General features: G+C 37.0%; 1 protein-coding gene across 1 annotated transcript in view; it reads left to right on the plus strand.

The window, feature by feature from the left end:
• The window catches only part of LOC133634906 (tyrosine-protein kinase ZAP-70), a 37,703-nt gene that overhangs the window by 6,891 nt on the left and 13,375 nt on the right, over positions 1 to 17,437 (plus strand). The window contains exons 2-7 of the mRNA XM_062027562.1: positions 4,497 to 4,930; positions 11,951 to 12,111; positions 12,202 to 12,340; positions 12,458 to 12,536; positions 13,640 to 13,662; positions 13,746 to 13,785. Coding sequence (XP_061883546.1) covers positions 4,526 to 4,930; positions 11,951 to 12,111; positions 12,202 to 12,340; positions 12,458 to 12,536; positions 13,640 to 13,662; positions 13,746 to 13,785 — 847 coding nt within the window. The 5' untranslated portion in view covers positions 4,497 to 4,525. The remainder of the gene's footprint in view (positions 1 to 4,496; positions 4,931 to 11,950; positions 12,112 to 12,201; positions 12,341 to 12,457; positions 12,537 to 13,639; positions 13,663 to 13,745; positions 13,786 to 17,437) is intronic.

Consider the following 17,437-nt stretch of genomic DNA (forward strand, 5'->3'; position numbering starts at 1 on the left):
GCGGTGGAGTATCTGCTGTAGAAACTTACTTTATTTGTCGCCATGGAGGCGAGGATTAGTGATTTAGAAGTAGCTAAAACACTGCAGACTGGGGCTGGACTTTAGCCGCTAGCTAGCTAGCCATGTCTTAAAGCACCTCTTCCTGAGGGCGTTTCAGTGTTATAACTTCACCTTTATCTTTAGTTTTTAAGCCAAAATGCGTCCGTTCTCCCTTTTCTGTCTACACACTGTGTCTGCTTGTAAGTACTCCGTGTGTGTGCGCTGACGAACATGCTCCTCTGCCCGTAAACCAGCAATGTCACAACGTGACGACGACTGGGGGTCGGAGGGTTGGGAGAAAGGTACTTTTTAGAGGCGGTATAGTACCAAATATGATTCATTAGTATCGCGGTACTATACTAATACCGGTATACCGTACAACCCTAGTACACTGTTTAATTTATTTGCTCAATCCATTCCATAATTTACTTCCAAATACTGATATGCTAAAGGTCTTAAGTGTTGTATTTACATACAAATGTTTTAAATTAGATTTTCCTCTAAGGTTATATTCATCCTCTTTAGTTGAGAAGAATTGTTGTACATTCTTGGGTAGCAGGTTATAGTTTGTTTTGTACATCATTTTAGCTGTTTGCAAATGCACAAAGTCGTTGAATTTCAATATTTTTGATTCAATAAATAAAGGGTTTGTATGTTCTCTATATTCATCATTATGTATTATTCTAACTGATCTTTTTTGTAACACTGTTAGTGAATGAAGAGCATATTTGTAATTATTTCCCCATATTTCTACACAAAACCTCAGATAGCGAGCAGTAGGGAATATGGAGAGATTTTTGATCGAGATCATATTCTGCTTTATTCATTATTGAAATATTTCCTGCCACCTTGTGTTGCATATTTTTATATGAGATTTCCAGTTCATTTTATCATCTATTATTACAGCCTAAAACCTGGTTTCTTTTACCGTTTCAATATCTACTCCGTCTATATTTGTGTATGACGTTCTTTTCTACTGTTACCAAATAACATTATATTTAGTATTTTTGACCACTCGGTTACTGCTAAAACATGAACTTTTACTTGCATTGAGTGATGGAAAGTCCATTATAATTTTTCTTGGCTTCACCGCCAACTCGAGTGCGAGTCAGCGTCGTGTATAAAGAGTATGGCCAAATATACTTTGCTACCAAGGACGTGTGCGGCTGTGCCCAGAAGCATGCAATTGCTGTAGTTTTCCTGACTAAATAAACCAAAATAATAGGTCTATACATAGTTTTCCACATATGCCAGCTCATAAACTTCCAATAAAACATGCTTTTATTTTGTGAAAGTATAATTTTACAACTGTATTTGACGCACTCTATTTAGGATAATTTTTATTGAGGCGGATGAGATTTGAGTAGTAATTAGTTTTAGCTGTGGTAAGAGTGTATTCATAAGTTACTAAACTATCACCCATGCTTGATGGAAAACCTCAAGTTTAGTCGCACGGCATTTGCGTTCCAGCTTTCTACATAATAACTTAAGAGCTCTTGTTTCTTCTGTGAACGTAGGGGTACGCCTTTTAGGGGCCTTTTTAAGATTTAGCGGTGCCAAACTATCAATGGTGTTGCGCAGGGCATCCTTAAAGTTGTTAGTGAGGTTATCGATACAGCCCAAATAATTTGGGAATGGCGCCATTACCGAAGGCAGTAAGCCAGCAAGAGTCATAGTTGTGACAGCATTAATGTGGCGGCTGCTAAAGCATTGATTCTTAGTAGTTATCTGACAATGAGTCAGAATTAAAAATGTTATAAGGTAGTGATCGGACATTACTTTAATGTACGGGAGTACCATAACTTTGGAGGTGGTGACATCCCGGAAAAGGACTGGATCTATCGTATTACCGTTGCAATGCGTGGGTTCATTTATTATTTGTGTAAGACCACAGCTATCAAATTAAGTCTGGAGCGCCATGCACAGAGGGTCTAATGGGGTATTCTTATGGATATTAAAATCCCCCATTATAACTAATTATCTGCGTGCGTCGCTAGATCAGCAACAAACTCAGAAAATTTGCTGATAAAGTCCGAATAGAGCCCAGGGGGGCAATAGATAACTGACAGATAGAGAGGTAGCAGTGTGACAGACCTCATAGTAAGCACCTCAAATGATTTATGTTTATTACTTAGGTTAAGGATAAGTTTAAGCTTTTCATTGGATATTAGTGCGACCCCTCCACCCCTTTAAAGGGGACGAGCAATGTGTGCACTCGTATAGTTAGGAGGAGATGCCTCGTTAAGTGGAAAAAAAATTAATCTGATTTTAGCCAAGACTAACTGAGACCAATGACTTTAAGATTGTTGTCTCTAATGACCTCGATAACTAATAGCGCTTTGTGAGGCAATGATCTGATGTTTAAAAAGCCATATACCATATTATAGGTAGTGGGCTGTTTTGAGGCATTTTTGTTAATGGTATCCGTAGTACTGATATGTATAATGTTACGTCTATTTCGTGTGATGTGCGTTAAAAAATGTCGATCACATCTAGGAAATGATATGGTGGGGATCTTGAGACTATTTTCTTGGTGCATACATTTTACACAACATAACTACTCTTTTAAATTATTTGGGGTTTTGCCCTCAAAGTCCCCTTGTCTGCAAGTAATTATTCCCTGAGTTTGTAAGCATTAACAAAAACTACAGAGTATGATTTGAAAAAAAGAATATCAACCTAATTACTTTAGTATCAATCATATACTGAAAATACCCTTGGAATCGACACCACCAATTTATGAATTGATCCGACCTCTTCTTACGTGCCGTGTTCTGACTGCGACAATATTGACACACCAATAGTTGTTGTTATATTATCCTCTTTTTAACTCTTATTAATTTACTTGTTAATGTTCTCTTAATAACTGCTTACTTTCTGCTGTAACGTGGTTCCATCTACTTCTTAAACTTTACTCATAACTTATTTCTCTGTGTTGTTTAAAGCTAGCTTAGCGTTTAGATTAGCTATTAGCATGCCTTCTCCTTGATTTGTTCTCAGTGTGTTGCCTATCATGTTTAGCCTCGTCCTCCACTGATAATGGTAAATGATGATTTAAGATACGAAAAAATTATATTTATTTGGAGTTTATGTAGAAGTGATTATTATTAAAACTGTGTATGAAGATACATAATTAGCTGCTAGCCGCTTGTCATCCAGGGGACTAAAAATATATATAGTGCCAGCGAAACATTTGAAAGGTGTTTGTGATTGGCACTAAAAATTATTAATTGGCAATGGTGATCACGTACATTTTCACAAAAATCATTCGATACTGATTGTGGCCGATCAGCATATCCCCTGTATGTTCAGACTGTTTATAGCAGAGGTGTCAAAGTCGTTTTCACCGAGGGCCACATCGCAGTTATGTTTGGCCCCAGAGGGCCGTTTCTGACAGTGAATACTATTATTATACAATTTTTTGATGCATTTTATTAGGGGATTTTTTTTTAAACTAAAATGTAAAAAAAATATGGTAAATTGCAATAATTACCCCTCAAAATTGGGTGTATATTACTTTAAATGGAGAAAAAAAATACTGCTGTTTGTATGGTTAAAAAAGGCAGCTCAGTTGCCAGAATTTTACTGTAAAATGTACATTTGTTTTTTTTTACTGTAATAAAAAAAAACTGCAATTTTACAGTAAAATTTTGGCACCTGAGCTGCCAGTTTTTTTGTTTTTTTTTACCGCAAATCAACAACTGTAGATTTTTCGGTGTATTACTCTAAATGCCAAAACGCCACCGCAGTTTATTAGAGTAAAAAAAGTACTGCTTTTTTCATTTAGAGAAAAATGCTGTAAAAACCACAGTAAATTTCACAATTTTACCACGAAATCTATTGCTACCTTTACATTGCACAATTTGATGGATAACTTGCTTTGAAATCATTATTATTAGTATTTATTTATATTTTAAAAATGGTTTGAATGTTTGATAGTATATTTTTGCATAATCAGACAATATTTAAGTTAACAAACTGTGCGATTGCATGGAGTACATATATTTTTTTTTTCTCCCAAAATAGAAATAAAGAATTCATTTAGTAAGAAAAAATCCCCAAAAATGATTCCCGGGCGCGGCCACCGCTGCTGCTCACTGCTCACCTCACCTCCCAAGGGGTGATCAAGGGTGATGGGTCAAATGCAGAGAATAATTTCGCCACGCCTAGTGTGTGTGTGACAAACTGTAACTTTAAAAGTTACAGTACTTTATTGATACATAGTATTTCCAGACTTTCGAGGGCCAATTAAAATGAAGTGGAGGGCCACATCTGGCCCCCGGGCCTTGAGTTTGACACCTGTGGTTTATAGTGTATCCTCACCGAATTCAACTAAGAAACACACAAAAACATATAAAGTGACTGGGTATTTATAAGAAACTTGTCATTAAATATTTACGCCCTGATCAGTTCTATCGACCAGTTTCTGTTACTTTTTGCCTTCTTTACAAATCCAGGTCTCCAGAGAGCTCTCTGAGAATTTGCCATGGCCGCCGACCCTGCAGCAGAACTACCTTTCTTCTTCGGCAGCATCAGTCGCGCTGACGCTGAGCAGTATTTAAAGCTGGCCGGCATGTCAGACGGGCTCTTCTTGCTGCGTCAGTGTTTCCGAAACCTGGGTGGCTATGTCCTCTCCATGGTGTGCAACATTGAGTTCCACCATTACACCATTGAGAAACAGGTTAACAACACCTACTGCATCGCACGAGGCAAACCCCACTGTGGGGTTTCAGAGCTGTGTGAGTTCTACAGCAAGGACCCTGATGGGCTGGTGTGTGCTCTGAGGAAACCCTGCTTACGCTCCCCGGATACAGCGATCCAAACCGGTGTGTTTGACAGCCTGAAGGAACACATGTTGAAGGAGTTTGTCAAGCAGACCTGGGGCCTTGAGGTTGGTGGCACACTCACTCACTCAATGGTGCCTCATTGAGGCATACTGTAATTACAGTCGTGGTCAAAAGTTTACATACACTCGTAAAGAACATAATGTCATGGCTGTCTTGAGTTTCCAATCATTTCTACAACTCTTATTTTTTGTGATAGAGTGATTGGAGCACATGTTGGTCACAAAAAACATTCATGAAGTTTGGTTCTTTTATGAATTTATTATGGGTCTACTGAAAATGTGACCAAATCTGCTGGGTCAAAAGTATACATACAGCAATGTTAATATTTGGTTACATGTCCCTTGGCAAGTTTCACTGCAATAAGGCGCTTTTGGTAGCCATCCACAAGCTTCTGGCAAACTTCTGGTTGAATTTTTGATCTCTCCTCTTGACAAAATTGGTGCAGTTCAGCAAAATTTGTTGGTTTTCTGACATGGACTTGTTTCTTCAGCATTGTCCACACGTTTAAGTCAGGACTTTGGGAAGGCCATTCTAAAACCTTAATTCTAGCCTGATTTAGCCATTCCTTTACCACTTTTGACGTGTGTTTGGGGTCATTGTCCTGTTGGAACACCCAACTGCGCCCAAGACCCAACCTTCGGGCTGATGATTTTAGGTTGTTCTGAAGAATTTGGAGGTAATCCTCCTTTTTCATTGTCCCATTTACTCTCTGAAAAAGCACCAGTTCCATTGGCAGCAAAACAGGCCAAGAGCATAATACTACCACCACCATGCTTGACGGTAGGAATTGGTGTTCCTGGGATTAAAGGCCTCACCTTTTCTCCTCCAAATATATTGCTGGGTATTGTGGCCAAACAGCTAATTTTTTGTTTCATGTGACCACAGAACTTTCCTCCAGAAGGTCTTATCCTTGTCCGTGTGATATCAGTTATGTCTATTATCCATCCATCCATCCATTCCCTACCGCTTGTCCCTTTCGGGGTCACGGGGGGTCGCTGGAGCCTATATCAGCTGCATTCGGGCGGAAGGAGGGGTACACCCTGGACCAGTCGCCACCTCATTACAGGCCCAACACAGATAGACAGACAACATTCACACACTAGGGCCAATTTAAAGTGTTGCCAATCAACCTATCCCCAGGTGCATGTCTTTGAAGGTGGGAGGAAGCCCGAGTACCCGGAGGGAACCCACGCAGTCACGGGGAGAACATGCAAACTCCACACAGAAAGATCCAGAGCGCAAGATCGAATCCAGAACCTTCGTATTGTGAGGCAGATGCACTAACCCCTCTACCACCATGCTGCCCCAGTTATGTCTATTATGCAAAATCAAATGTCTTACCTGTTGGTACCTCTTTTTGTTTAACTATCATCCCCATATGTCCCAAAAATGAGAAATCTAACCTTGGCGGCATAGTGGAGATATTTATAAAACAATCTTCCCTTTTTCCAAACATGCTCCAAACGACCCATTTTAATTAGAACATTTAGTGACGTATTTTGCCTTAGTTACATCAGCGGATATCTCCATATATGGTCGTAGTTTACTGAAAAAGCTTTGCGCGAGGCCGTCGTTTTTATTCAGTTGTAGTCCAAAGTTGTTTCATAAGTTCTTTATTTTTCTTTATCGTCTTATTGTGGGACAGACTGGCTCTTACATGCACATGCATGCTAAAACTCTTGCTGTTGCCAATTCTAATACAAAGTAGAGTATAGTTCTAACTTATATCGGTCAGTAGACGCCATATGGAGGCACTAAAAACTACAACATGGTGACAGGGTGGAGAGACAGTCGAAGGAGGCCCGGCCTGGAGAAGCACTTTGGAATGTAAATAAGACAGATTGGTGCATTTTGAAGAGACAAACACAAATCAGCAAAATACTAAATTTTGACCAAAGCACCACCATTACATGTTATGTAAACAGTAGACCACAAGGAGGTTTTATTACATGTCGGGGAAAAAAATCACAAAAATGACCCTTTTAATAACTTCCCAGAGAGGCACCATGTAAAGATTACCGGTAAACATAATGGGACTTCAGCCTTGTGGAACTTCACACCAGAGTACATGTATCCATATTTATACAAAAACATAGATTTGGGAGATAAAAGTGGAACCAGTTCAAAACAGTACCAGAGAGGCCAACCCGGTGTCTAAATCTATTTAGTCAAATGCAGTGGCGGGCCGTGCATTTCCCACTGTGGCCTTCAGTGATGTCTTACTTAGTCCGACTTTAATAAATACCTCTCAAAATACAATCATTTATGTCGCCACATGTCCACGGCTTGAAAAATACTATACAGAAACACACTTGCGCACTGCTGGGCATTGAATCACCTCAATTTGTCACTAGTGTAGAAAACTGACTATTTTTTGGCACATTTAAAAATCAATAAACCCGTATCGGAAGTCGTACTGTCAAAACAAAAAATTATTGTAAAAATCATATTATATGTGAAAAAATATTTACAACGGCCATTTGATGCCTTATAAGCCATTGGTACCGTTCGTAGTTGGTTGATTCGAGTGGAAGTGGAAGCCAAACCATTTCACCGCCAGAACAGCTTAACTAGTTCCTGGGGTCGGACGGCCTCGTCTCACAAGATCTAGTTTCTCTTTAAAGGCCTACTGAAATGAAATGTTTTTATTCAAACGGGGATAGCAGATCCATTCTTTGTGTCATACTTGATCATTTCGCGATATTGCCATATTTTCAGAACATCGACGATAAAGTTTGCAACTTTTGATCGCTGATAAAAAAAAGCCTTGCCTGTACCGGAAGTAGCGTGACGTCACAGGCTGAAGGGCTCCTCACATTTCCCCATTGTTTACAATGCAGCGAGAGCGATTCGGACGAGAAAGCGACGATTACCCCATTAATTTGAGCGAGGATGAAAGATTCGTGGATGAGGAACGTGAGAGTGAAGGACTAGAGTGCAGTGCAGGACGTATCTTTTTTCGCTCTGACCGTATCTTAGGTACAAGCTGGCTCATTGGATTCCACACTTTCTCCTTTTTCTATTGTGGATCACGGATTTGTATTTTAAACCACCTCGGATACTATATCCTCTTGAAAATGAGAGTCGAGAACGCAAAATGGACATTCACAGTGACTTTTATCTCCACGACAATACATTGGCGAAGCTCTTTAGCTACGGAGCTAACGTGATAGCATCGTGCTTAAATGCAGATAGAAACAAAAGAAATAAACCCCTGACTGGAAGGATAGACAGAAAATCAAAAATACTATTAAACCATGGACATGTAACTACACGGTTAATGCTTTCCAGCCTGTCGAAGCTTAACAATGCTGTTGCTAACGACCCCATTGAAGCTAACTTAGCTACGTGACCTCGACAGAGCTATGCTAAAAACATTAGCTCTCCACCTACGCCAGCCAGCCCTCATCTGCTCATCAACACCCGTGCTCACCTGCGTTCCAGCGATCGACGGAGCGACGAATGACTTCACCCGATCATAGATGCGGTCGGCGGCCTGGAGACGGAGGAAGTCCAGGTGAGGTCGGCGGCTAGCGCGTCTGCTATCCATCTCAAAGTCCTCCTGGTTGTGTTGCTGTAGTCCGCCGCTAATACACCGATCCCACCTACAACTTTCTTCTTTGCAGTCTTCATTGTTCATTAAACAAATTGCAAAAGATTCACCAACACAGATGTCCAGAATACTGTGGAATTATGTGGTGAAAACAGAGCTTTTTGTATTGGATCCAATGGGGTCCGAATACTTCCGTTCACTCCGTGACGTCACGCGCATACGTCATCATACCGAGACGTTTTCAACCGGAAGTTTCGCGGGAAATTTAAAATTGCACTTTATAAGTTAACCCGGTCGTATTGGCATGTGTTGCAGTGTTAAGATTTCATCATTGATATATAAACTATCAGACTGCGTGGTCGGTAGTAGTGGGTTTCAGTAGGCCTTTAAATATCCTTGTTGAAAATGCCCTTGAAAATATATATCTGCCGCATAATCAACGTTTTGTTCTCCTTCTTTGTGGGTTGAAAAAGTGAGTGCCGCTGATTTCTCCACTGGCTGGGTATGGCTCCAGTGCCACTTTCTACTTTTTGTAAATCACAACTTGTGATTGGATACTTGGGAGTGACAAGTGAGTATCCAATCACAGTCACGTTCAACATAAGGCCACCTAGATGGGCTACTATCAACAACTTGTGATCTGATCGGCTATCGCAACTGTCTGTTAACTGTCAACCGCCGCTAATGTTGATTCAGAAGGCCTCCGGCAGAATTCTTACAGCAGCTAGCTGAATTCTGATTGGATAAAAGCTCTAACTTAAAAACAGCAACACTGGAGCGTAATATGACATGAAGAGAATATGATGAATACTTTTATATAGTTATAAAAAGTAAATAAAAAATCAAATTAACTTTTATTAATTTATGATCATGATTTATGGTAGGCCAGCAGAGAAGGCTTTGCTGGCCCTGACGTCACACCACTGGTCAAATGTGATGGTCTACTGTAAGATTCAACAGAATCAACACTGTGAACTTTTTATTATCTAACCTTAATTTCTATCCATCCATTTCCTACCGCTTGTCCCTCTCGGGGTCGCGGGAGAGCTGAGTCTATTCCAGCTGCAGTCTGACTTATCGCTAATTTAAGACAATTCTTGAAAAATTCAGCGGAAAATTATTGTAATTAGTACCGTGTGCCAGCAGGGTGAGCTCGTCTCTGGTACTGCTGTTTGAAGCCTGTATTGTGCTCTGCAAGCTCGCACTTCCGCCTGTAATCCCGCCTACGTAGCGAGACATACATAGATAAAGGCATCATGAAATGACAAAAAGCTGACAAGTTTATATTAATAATGAATACAAAAAACAGTTCATAAAAGGAATGTAAAGGAATGGCTAAAACAGGCTAGAATTAAGGTTTTAGAATGGCCTTCCCAAAGTCCTGACGTGTGGACAATGCTGAAGAAACAAGTCCATGTCAGAAAACCAACTAATTTAGCTGAACTGCACCAATTTTGTCAAGAGGAGTGGTCAAAAATTCAACCAGAAGCTTGCCAGAAGCTTGTGGATGGCTACCAAAAGCGCCTTATTGCAGTGAAACTTGCCAAGGGACATGTAAGCAAATTTTAACATTACTGTATGTATACTTTTGACCCAGCAGATTTGGTCACATTTTCAGTAGATCCATAATAAATTCATAAAAGAACCAAACTTCATGAATGTTTTTTGTGACCAACAACTATGTACTCTAGTCACTGTATCACAAAAAATAAGAGTTGTAGAAATTACTGGAAACTCAAGACAGCCATGACATTATGTTCTTTACAAGTGTATGTAAACTTTTGACCATGACTGTACATGTATATGTATATATTTATATAAGTGTGTATATATACATATATTTTATATACATATATTTTATATACATATATTATATATGTATACATATATATATATATGTATATATACATATATATATATATATATATATATATATATATATATATATATATATATATATATATATATATATATATATATATATATATATATATATATATGTATATATATATATATATGATATACATATATATAGATAGATATATGTATATATACATACTGTATATATATATATATATATATATATATATATACACAGTATGTATATATACATATATCTATCTATATATATGTATATCATATATATATACATATATATATATATATATATACATATATATATATATATATATATATATATATATATATATATATATATATATATACAGTATATATATATATATATATATATATATATATATATATATATATATATATATATATATATATATACAGATATACAGTATATATATATATATATATATATATATATATATATATATATATATATATATATATATATATATCTGTATATATATATATGATATACATATATATAGATAGATATATGTATATATACATACTGTGTATATATATATATATATATATATATACATACATATATATATATATATATACACAGTATGTATATATACATATATCTATCTATATATATGTATATCATATATATATATATATATATATATATATATATATATATATATATATATATATATATATATATATATATATATATATATATATATACATATATACATATATATATATATATACATATATATATATATATATATATATATATATATATATATATATATATATATATATATATATATATATATATATATATATATATATATATATATATATATATATATACAGTATATATATATATATATACACTACCGTTCAAAAGTTTGGGGTCACATTGAAATGTCCTTATTTTTAAAGGAAAAGCACTGTACTTTTCAAAGAAGATAACTTTAAACTAGTCTTAACTTTAAAGAAATACACTCTATACATTGCTAATGTGGTAAATGACTATTCTAGCTGCAAATGTCTGGTTTTTGGTGCAATATCTACATAGGTGTATAGAGGCCCATTTCCAGCAACTATCACTCCAGTGTTCTAATGGTACAATGTGTTTGCTCATTGGCTCAGAAGGCTAATTGATGATTAGAAAACCCTTGTGCAATCATGTTCACACATCTGAAAACAGTTTAGCTCGTTACAGAAGCTACAAAACTGACCTTCCTTTGAGCAGATTGAGTTTCTGGAGCATCACATTTGTGGGGTCAATTAAACGCTCAAAATGGCCAGAAAAAGAGAACTTTCATCTGAAACTCGACAGTCTATTCTTGTTCTTAGAAATGAAGGCTATTCTTGAACGGTAGTGCATATATATATATATATATATATATATATATATATATATATATATATATATATATATATATATATATATATATATATATATATATATATATATATATATATATATATATATATATATATATATAGATGCAGACCAAAGTGTGTGCTTTTGTGCACATTATTCCTCTTGTGTACAGCCCACCTCTGATTTCAGATCAACATGTGTAAAAAAAAGTGACTTATGTAACATAATTACTAACAATCTTTTACTCTGAAGGGAGAAGCCATGAAGCAAGCGATCATCAGTCAAGCTCCTCAACTGGAAAGGCTCATCGTCACTACAGCCCACGAGAGGATGCCTTGGTATCACGGTCAAATCCCCCGACAGGAAAGTGAGAGGCTGCTCTATCGCGGTAGTCAACCAGACGGCAAGTTTCTGTAAGTCACGTTTAGCTCAAAGTGACGGCCTTGACAATTTTCAGGACTTGTTTGAAGCAACCGCCTGTTCTTTGTCTGGGTTCTTTTCAGCATTAGAGACCGAGAGGAGCCGAATACTTTTGCACTCTCTGTCATGTATGGAAAAACTATTTATCACTATCAAATCATCCGAGGCAAGTCAGGAACATATTCTATGCCAGGAGGGACACAGTTTGATACAATATGGCAGGTGCATCCATTTAAGAACATGTCCTTTATTGACATTCACATTAATCCTGTATTACATTTAATGTAGTTTATGGCCTCTTCTAAGTCCAAATATCTTTTTTTCTTGTCATTTTACTAGCTGGTAGAGTACCTGAAGATGAAATCTGATGGCCTGGTGACATGTCTTGGCGATGCATGTGTCAACGGAGCGGCTGGAAGTACTCAATCATATCTTAACATATCAGTAGTGTTTGTAGTAATAATATAGCTAATTAATATTTAAATCATTTTATCTCTTGATATAGAATAACAAATATACATGAACTGGGCCACACATGTGGTCTGCAACCTCTTTGTAAATTCATCTAAATGTAATATTCTCATTTTTATGTAACTAGCTCAAAAATTTAAGAAAGTAATGAGGACAATCGAGTGTTTTTGAGAGCGGAAATAACTTGCAAAAATATATACCTTACACAAAATAGAGGGTGTCCAAAGTGCGAGACTTTTACGGCCCCTGATTTGTTTTGTTTTTCATTGTAAAAATGAGATTTAAAAAAAATACGATGAAAAAATGGGAAAAATAGAGCGAAAGGCGCAATTCAAAGAGAAAAAGCTATAATATTGACACTTATAGTAATAAGTAATTAAACACCAAGACTTAGAATTATATTACAAATATACTACAAGATTTAAAAATAGATATATAAATATCATAATTGCCCCCTCACAAAATCTTTTTAGTGGTCGTTTGCCAATCCACATAAGATAACATGATTAATTTAATTATTATCAAAAATTATGATAATAATATAATAATAGTAATAATACACTATTGTTATTCTTATGATTATTAATTCATCTTATTATTTTAATAATTCACTCGCTTTTTCCCCCACCAATTTTACATATCAAATACACAATACACAGAGATACTCAGTCTTCCATAATTTCCAATAAGTTTGGACTTCATGGTAAATAATTTAATGTAATTTAATTTAATTTACTTCAATTTAATTTAATTTAATTCAGTTCAATGTAATCCAAATACTTGAATTTAATCATAAATATCTCACGAAATGTAGAAACTATATACAAATATTACAGTGGCCTCACACGTTTACATATTTTTGTAGTCATCATGTGCCAATCATCTTATATAGTTAAATATAATGATGAATGTAATTATTATCATGATTTTAATTATAATAAGACATTGTTGTTATTATTATCATTATTGTTATTATTATTATTATATATCATTTTGATGATTCCCTTGTTCTGTTTCCCACCTATTTTTACATATGGAATATATTTTCAGAGCTACCCAGTCTTCCAGCAACAGTAAGTTTTAACTTGATGATAAAGTATTTCGTTGGTCTTACTGAATTTATTATCTAATGAAATGGACTGTCTCTTTCTTGCAGAGGAGAATGGGCCTAAATAGCTACACACCGACCCCTCGAGGTCAGTTGCCTACATTACAACATTTAAAACCGGCAAATTGAAAGAATTGTCAATAAATTCAAAGTACATTTATTATACAGGCTAGGAAACATTCAACTGAAAACACTTGATGAAAAAAGGTTGTATTGTCGGGGAGAAAAGGGTTAGTTAGTTAAGTTGCCACACGGGTTGTCTGTCACACTCGCTATGTCTCTCCACTAGAGGGTGCTGTTTCTCACGTTGTGAAAGCAAGAGCGATGGAATTTGAATCAGAGCTCACCTACATGGTCTTTTTTTGGAGGACGAGAGTTGACTTTTTGTGTTTTTCATGTCAAATCGTAAATATTCTCTTCGGTATGTGTATTCTAGGTTTCTACACGATCAGTTTATAACCAACACAACGGAAACCTGTAAAAAAATAAATAAAGCTATGCAAGTGGAACTCAAATAATTAGAATACAGTGCAGAAGTCCACTCATGTCAGCAATCAGCTTCAAATGTGAAACTAATATGTGATATGATAAACTCATAGCATGCAAAGTGAGATATGTCAAGTCTTTATTTGTTATCGTTTTAATGATCGTGGCTTTACAGTTTTTTGAAAACCCCACATTTTCTGAGATTTTTAAGTCAAGGTTTTCATAAACTGTAAGCCATAATCATGAACATAATATAAAAAGAAGGCTTGAAATATCTTGAGTTGCATGTTAATAGTCCATGTCAAAGCTTCACCTTGTAAAGCTAAATGCTGGAATAAACAAACCTTTGTGTTGTGATCCGTTGCCCGGATCAGTTTGTTTACGTTTTATGTCACTTGTTGTTTAAAGGCCTACTGAAATGAGATTTTCTTATTCAAACGGGGATAGCAGATCCATTCTATGTGTCCTACTTGATCATTTCGCGATAATGCCATATTTTTGCTGAAAGGATTTAGTACAGAACATCGACGATAAAGTTCGCAACTTTTGGTCGCTGATAAAAAAAAGCCTTGCCTGTACCGGAAGTAGCGTGACGTCACAGGTTGAAGAGCTCCTCACATCTGCACATTGTTTTCAATCACGGACGCCAGCAGCGTGAGCGATTCAGACCGAGAAAGTGACGATTACCCTATTAATTTGAGCAAGAATGAAAGATTCATGGATGAGGAAAGTGAAAGTGAAGGATTAGAGGGCAGTGGAAGCGATTCAGATAGGGAAGATGCTGTGAGAGGCGAGTGGGACCTGATATTCAGCTGGGAATGACTAAAACAGTAAATAAACACAAGACATATATATACTCTATTAGCCACAACACAACCAGGCTTATATTTAATATGCCACAAATTAATCAGCATAACAAACACCTCCCCCCTCCCGTCCATATAACCCACCAATACAACTCAAACACCCGCACAACACACTCAATCCCACAGCCCAAAGTACTGTTCACTTCCGCAAAATTCATACGGCACATATATTTCCCCAACGTTACGTACGTGACATGCACATAGCGGCACGTACAGACGGGCAAGCGATCAAATGTTTGGAAGAAAGCTGCGTACTCACGGTAGCGCGTCTGCTATCCAACTCAAAGTCCTCCTGGTTGTGTTGCTGCAACCAGCCGCTAATACACCGATCCCACCTACAGCTTTCTTCTTTGCTGTCTTCATTGTCCATTGAACAAATTGCAAAAGATTCACCAACACAGATGTCCAGAATACTGTGGAATATTGCGATGAAAACAGAACTGTTTGTATTGGGACACAACGGTGTCCCAATACTTCCGCACAATCCGTGACGTCACGCGCAAACGTAATCATACCGAGACGTTTTCAGCCGGATATTTCCCGGGAAATTTAAAATTGCACTTTATAAGTTAACCCGGCCGTATTGGCATGTGTTGCAAAGTTAAGATTTCATTATTGATGTATAAACTATCAGACTGCGTGGTCGGTAGTAGTGGGTTTCAGTAGGCCTTTAAGTTCTGTTTCAGCACCCCTGTTTTTTGTTCTCTTGGTTGTCATGGGTGCTGATTATGTTCACCTGCCTCTGATTAGTGCTCGAGACACTCACCTGTTCCCGAGCACTAATCAGAGAGCTATTTAGTCCTGCCTTTCCCCGTCACTCAGTCTGGTGCTTTTGTTAGCTCTCGTGCAACTGTCACGTTGGTTCCTTGTGGTTTTTCGTACGCTTAGTCCCGTCTTAGTGTTTCCCTGTGAGCTATTCCGTTAGCTTCCCATGTGCAGTCTGCACGCTCTCCTTGTGTTTGCTTGTTTTGTTCGTTTTTGTATTTTTGTATGATTTATGGAAATAAATCATTTCCTACTTGCACGCTATCTCCGGAGTTCATGTGGCATCTCGGAAGAACAATCCGCGTACCACCATGCCTCCTCATCCTCACCATCGTTACACTTGGCTCGATATTTAAAAAAATGTTTGTTATACCTGTAGTTTAGATTAACCCAGCAGGCGCAAGACATTGAGACAACGTTAATTATACATACATGTCCTTTAAAAGTGACTTTGAAACAACGTCGCAAAATAGTTGTATTTGTAAATTGAGACAACAATGTCCAGTGTTGGATCCACGTTGTTGGTTGGGAAATTACCAAATTTCAACGGTCAAATCAACGTCACAACCTGACATTGAGTAAACTTCGTCAAAAAGCATGTTTCAATAGATGCACGTTGATGTGATTTGATCTTTGATCTGGCCTGTGGAATGCAGTGGTGTGCCGCCAGGACCAGCCAGGCCTTCTCTACTGGCGTAACATAACCAGAAATCATGATCATAATTAAAGATTACATTATTTTTTTATTTACTTTCCCTAAATATCAAAAATTATTCTTATTCTCTTCATGTCATATTATGCTCCTTACAGTTCTGTTGTTTTTAGTTTGTATCCAATCAGAATTCAGCTAGCTTATGTTGCCATGCTGTACCAAATCTGCAAGAGGCCTTCAGAATCAACAATGCGGGCGTCCGTAATATACTCGGGGACATACAGTTGATAGACAATTGCGATAGCCAATCAGATCACGAGTTGTTGTCAGTAAGGCCTTCTAGCTGGCCTTACGTTGAACGTGACATTTAGGCGTCCTGTGATTGGATACTCATCGGAACCGTTAGTGGATGAATTTGAGAACATAGAGTTGAGAGACAGTTGTGATAGCCAATCAGATCACAGGTTGTTGACAGTAGCTGTTCTGTTACAAGTAAAAGTTGTAAACTTGTGTTGTTAAAGTGTGTCATGCTTGTCATTTAATCAACATTGTTACATGTGTATTTGTCGCCATCATGTGGTCAGGGCAGTTAATATATCTTTGAGAAGTGTGGACTTTGAATCAAACTTTATTGACCGGAAGTTGCATAAGCCAAGCAGAGAAATTTACGGTATATGTTTTAATTGCCGATGCGTTAATAATTGAAAATAACCAGTTTTGTATGCTGTTGATGTGATTCAATGCTCAGTAGTGCGTAAATGTGTTCCTGTATAGTATTTCTCCAGCAATGATCATGTGGTGACATCAATGATGGTATTTTGAGAGGTAATCATTGAAGTCGGACATCACTGAAGGCCTAGGTGGGAAACGCACAGCCCGCCACTGTTGGAATGTCTATATTTAGGAATGTGATTGCTTCTTTTGTTGTTTTTGTTGTTGTTTTTATAACTATCTTATCCTCTGACATTCCC

The sequence above is a fragment of the Entelurus aequoreus genome, linkage group LG19 (assembly GCF_033978785.1).
Source record: "Entelurus aequoreus isolate RoL-2023_Sb linkage group LG19, RoL_Eaeq_v1.1, whole genome shotgun sequence".
Lineage (NCBI taxonomy): Eukaryota > Metazoa > Chordata > Actinopteri > Syngnathiformes > Syngnathidae > Entelurus > Entelurus aequoreus.